At 49.1% G+C, this 5,524-nt stretch overlaps 1 protein-coding gene across 1 annotated transcript; it reads left to right on the top strand.

The window, feature by feature from the left end:
- The first annotated feature begins 307 nt into the window (after nt 1–307).
- On the top strand, nt 308–2,454 carry wfikkn2a (info WAP, follistatin/kazal, immunoglobulin, kunitz and netrin domain containing 2a). Its single transcript, XM_076264761.1, has 2 exons — nt 308–505; nt 910–2,454. Exons 1-2 carry the CDS (start codon nt 308–310, stop codon nt 2,452–2,454), a joined length of 1,743 nt encoding a protein of 580 aa, XP_076120876.1.
- Nucleotides 2,455–5,524: the final 3,070 nt, after the last annotated feature.

Below are 5,524 nucleotides of genomic sequence, written 5' to 3'. Positions count from 1 at the left end.
CTGGAACAATAGTCACTGTAGTCTTGATGGAGAACAACTAGCACAATTCAATTACTATGATGAAGTAACAGGGTTGCAATGCTGCTACCTAATCTCATTGCACTATTAAATGTGGTGCAGTGCATCGACGTCCTCACTCCGTCAACACTTCGGACAGACCAGACGTCCTCCCGCTGACTGTAGACCTAGTTTTACGCGCCACCTGTTGCTGTACTCACGCATAGGACCAACAAAACTTGGTGGAACTTGAGTTTGCGTTTAGCCCAATCTGATTTTCTTCATCGCGCTTCGACACTCTGCACTGGACATGTGGTGGATGCTGTACCCGCGATGGATTTGGTTTCTTGTCGGACACCTCTGCTTTCTGCGGTTGGACTCTCTTGTCAGGGCGATGGCTGTGCCCAAGCTCGTTTATTCACACGCGGGAATGTGCCCCAATGAAATGAACCCAAACCTGTGGGTGGATGCCATGAGTACCTGCGAGCGGGAGTGTGAATCCGATCGGGTGAGACTTAAAGCGCCTGTCGCTTTTCCACAAAGTTGAATATCGGGGGGCATCACTGAACGAAAGGGGTTGATTTATGACTCGCCATTATGGAAGAATAAGGACAAACGATTAGCATGAGCATGGGATAATGAGATGTAAATTGAGCAATTGATGCAAAATAATTCAAGCCATGAGATACTCTCACCACGAAGCCTACTTGTGTGTAGATTTAAATAAGAATTGAGTGATGCATTGTTATTTAAACTACATATGTGCAATTTTACCAATCCATAAGAGAATTTGTTTTGCATTTAGTGATATTTGTGTTTTAAAAAATTATATTGCTGCCAACTTTTTGAAAGCTCATTTGTTTAGTCTGTTCGTCCCTTTCTTTTTTCCCCCTTGTCTCTCTACCAACAAAGGACTGTGAAACATTTGAGAAATGCTGTGCCAACGTTTGCGGACTCAAGAGCTGTGTGGCATCCCGCTACTTTGACATCAAAGGCAAGAAGGGGCCCGTGGGGATGCCAAAGGAGGCGACGTGCGAGAAGTTCATGTGCAGCCAGCAGGGCTCCGAGTGCGACATCTGGGACGGCCAGCCTGTGTGCAAGTGCCGGGACCGCTGTGAGAGGGAGCCCCACTTCACCTGCGCCTCGGACGGCATGACCTACTACAACAAGTGCTACCTGGACGCCGAGGCCTGTAACAAGGGCGTCACCATCACCGAGGTGTCCTGCCGCTACCAGCTGCCCTGGTTCAACACCAGCCCCCTCCCCGAGGAGACCACCTTAAACCCCACCACCGCCCAGCTGGAGACCACCCCCATGGACATCCAGCTGCCCATGATGACCAACAAGCCCATCCACCAGTCGGTGTTCGTTGGCGAGACGGCCAGTTTCCTGTGCGAGGTGGTGGGCCGCCCCAAGCCCGAGATCACCTGGGAGAAGCAGCTGGCCGGCCGCGACAACCAGGTGATGTGGCCCAACCATGTGCGCGGTAACGTGGTGGTCACCAACATCGGCCAGCTGGTCATCTACAACGCCCAGCTCCAGGACGCCGGCATCTACACCTGCACGGCCCGGAACCTCGGCGGCTCGCTGCAGGCTCACTTCCCCCTGTCGGTGGTCAAGCGCGAGCAGGTCTTCGCGGCTGAGGAGGGGCAGCCAAAGGGCAACAGCAGCAGCGGCGGCAGCGTCCGGCTCCCCGCAGAGGAGTGCCTCAAGCCGCCGGACATGGGCGCCTGTGGTGAGGAGAGCGTGAGCTGGTACTATGAGGCCAAACGGAACAACTGCTTCGCCTTCACCTACAGCCAGTGCAACAAGAACCGCAACCACTTTGACAGCTACCAGGCCTGCATGCTGTCGTGTGGGGCAGCCGAGGTGACCGCTCCCTGCTCCCTGCCACCCGTCCAGGGCCCCTGCAAGGCCTACGAGCCACGCTGGGCGTACAACCGGGCGCTCAAGCAGTGCCAGTCGTTCGTCTACGGCGGCTGCGGTGGCAACGAGAACAACTTCGACAGCCGGGAAGCGTGTGAGGACGCCTGCCCATTCCCCAAGGGCAGCAACTGCAAGGTGTGCAAGCCGCGGCAGAAGATGGTGGCCAGCTTCTGCCGCGCGGACTTCGTCATACTGGGCCGCGTGACGGAGCTGACCGAGGACCAGGACTCGGGCCACGCGCTGGTCACTGTGGAGGAGATCCTCAAGGACGACAAGATGGGCCTCAAGTTCTTCGGCAAGGAGCCACTGGAGGTGACACTGCTCAACGTGGACTGGAGCTGTCCCTGCCCCAACATCACGCGAGGCGCCGACGCCGGACAGCTCGTCGTCATGGGCGACGTGCACAACGGCATGGCCGTGCTCCAGCCCGACAGCTTCGTGGGCGCCTCCTCGACCCGGCGGGTACGCAAGCTCCGCGAGGTGGTCAGCAAGAAGACCTGTGACTTTCTCAAGGATCTAAGTGCCGCCTAGGTGAGACGAGGCGTGAAGGACGGTGACCTAGTCCGTCCACTTGGGCTGTGAACTTCTCTGACCGTCATCTGGACTCAATGACTCAATGGCTAATTGAGTCCATGATGGATCAAGCCCTACAAAGAGATGATGAATTTAATATCCACATTTCACAAATGGGACTTTATATATAAATTTATCAGAGTAGTAAAAATCATATATATATCATTTATCTAACAGATGTATAACTGATTGTTCCATCCTAAAAGATTTTATCTTATGTATCCTATATGAATCTAGCTTTGAGCGGAAACTTAACTTTTCTTTCAAGCACTTATACTGTAAAAGGCATAGGTAAGAATATTTTAGTGCAACTAAAATTGTTCTTGGTGTTGTGTTTTTAAAATGAAAATTTCCTTCTTGTCAGAAGTACATGTATGCCTACTGGGCAATAATTGAAGAAAAATCCATAACATGGTGACTTTCAGTGAAGGGGCATTCAGAATAGCAGCTTGCAGTAAACCTTTAACTTATATACTGAGTAAATTCTCAGCTGATCACCGTAAAAAAGGTTATATTAAATATCAAATCAATATATGATGACAGAACATGTAATGTTTATGTTCTTGCACCTTGTAATTCTATTTTATGAAAATACATAATCTGCTCTCTCTCTCTCTCTCTCTCTCTATATATATATATATATATATATATTACTTTCTGTATATTTATTTGGTTCGTTTCATTTCAAACTACAATTAACTTCTGTAGTAGTTGCTTTGAAAGTGAAGTGTTTCAAAATCCACAAAAAATCTCTTGTAGACAATGTACATAATATGAGTGAGATAGCCCCCCTGTAAAGAAATTAAAGCAACTCTAAATCAAAACCCTGATTTTGCCTTTGTTTAGTAGCCTAATGTTGAAATGTGAGTTCTACGAGTTCCATCCTAATTGTTCACAGCAAGTTAGGATACTAGGACAGCGAGTTAGGATTAGGATACTTTATGATAGAGAATTCCATCCTAATGTTCACAGCGAGTTAGGATACTAGGACAGCGAGTTAGGATTAGGATACTTTATGATAGAGAATTCCCTGACTGCAGCCATTGTCGGTCAACCTGCACATTAATTCTGGCGCGGGTCACATTCTTGTTGGGCTCTGTAGTGGTAGGGGGAAGGTAGCTCTTGAGTTCCCCCTCTTCTCCGCCCCCCCCCCCAGACCATGTGTTGTGTCTGCATCTTAGGGTATCCCACACTCAGCGTCGCGCAGACCTTTCATGTGCAAGAGAGCCGAGGGGGCCCCCAAAGTCTTCCAGCATCCCGCCGGCCCCTGCGCTGCACCTCCCCCCCACGCCCCCTCTCCGTCTCCCCCTCCCCCCATGCCCCTCATCTGGGCCAAGCTCCAGCCACGCAGTGACCCTGTCGGGGATGGAGAGAGTGGGGAGTTGGGGGGGGGGTGTCGAAGCACAGATAGAGTTCTGTTTTAAAGGCAGCCTTTGAACTTTTGACTCTGCAGTGGGCTGTGCCGAACGGGTGTTCGGCGGTGGTGGTGGGGTGTTGGGGGGGGGCGGACACATGGCTTTTTCCCAGGGGGGGGGCCTCAGCCGTCTGTGACCCTGGGGCCTGCGCACAGAGCGCAACCCATGACCCCTTAAGCCGCTCATGAAAGGAGGACAGAGGGGGAGTGAGGAGAGAGAGGGATGGAGAGGAAAGGGGGCTGTTTCATTAAAACCTGTCGACAAGTGTCAAGTGTGGCTGTGCGGCTCAAGTTCAGCTAAGCTTCGGCTGGCCTGCTGAAAACAACAACAGCTACAAAAGCCCCCCCCCCCTACTCCCCCACCCCCCTTCTCCCATAGCATCACATTCCATCACAAAAGAAATGATCAACGCTCATTCACTACTGGTGGTCGAGCAGTTTGTTTACATGACAAAACTGAAAACATATGCAGGCATATCCTCGTCGGACATAGATATTTCACTTATATAACATCTCAGTAGCAGTTCTGCTAAGTGAATTTCATGGCTGAATGGTTTTCTGGTGCTACACCTCCAGCTTCGGACACAGCGCATGCTGTGGCGTTTACATGTGGAAGTGGAAGTCGAGCTGCTTCACATACACACGTGATACTAATTAGGAGAAGAAACAACATAATCGGAAAAAAATGTGTCTCACCCACATGCATTTCAAAAACAGCAGGCCGTCTCGCAACCAGCCTCACACCACTGGCAGTCTGGCTACAGGAGGAACAAATATTTTCTTTCAGATGTTTTTTGTTCTGAGATGTCGAACGCCCCCCCCCCCCCCCCCAATACTCCATTAAAACTATCATGTCAGAATGTAACGCTGAAGTGCGCTGACAATACTAAAGATTTCTATCAAAGAAATTAAGTCTTAAAGTTATATGTTGGACTTGCAGATGCTGTGCATTATAAACCTCCACATCTCAATTTACCCAAAACGAATAATAACAGTTCAGTATGTAAAACAATTACAGAACATCACCCAAACCCAACCCCTAACCATAACGTTAATCTTAAGGTTAACCTTAACCTTAATGTAGTTAACAGTGTCAACAGATAGTTTGTTTGAACATCTAAAGAAGTTGTACATACAAGTTGGACCAAATCAAGAAACCCCTGTTGCCACTGATCACTCCCCCTAGATAGATATATAGATATAGATAGATAGATAGATAGATAGATAGATAGATAGATACTCTCTGCAGGCTATCTGGTCCGCATTTCTCATGCAACTTAGCCCACTTCTCAAATCTGACCTTAGCCATAGATTTCATGCAACTTGGCCTACTTCTCAGATCTGACCTCAGCCATAGATCTTTCTGCAGATGTGCAGATTTAGATCTGCTCACTGTTGGCATCTTCACAGCAGTCCTGTGTTCTGTTTCCAATCATCCCCTATAGTGCCTATTGGAGTGTTTGTTCTTTGTGCTGGATTATCATTATGAGGTGCCACAAGTAACAGACCTTTCCACATACAGAATGCATTCTGTGCAAGGAACACACTGACTTTATTATGGTGTCATGTAACACCGTCTGTTTTGTCTGTGAAAAACATTAACACAGCATTGTG

The sequence above is a fragment of the Alosa pseudoharengus genome, unplaced genomic scaffold (assembly GCF_046254945.1).
Source record: "Alosa pseudoharengus isolate Yale_2024_CS ecotype anadromous, Long Island Sound unplaced genomic scaffold, YU_APseudo_1.1 YU_APseudo_1.1_scf_4, whole genome shotgun sequence".
NCBI classification, from domain to species: Eukaryota; Metazoa; Chordata; class Actinopteri; order Clupeiformes; family Clupeidae; genus Alosa; species Alosa pseudoharengus.
This window is presented reverse-complemented; position numbering and strand designations above follow the sequence as displayed.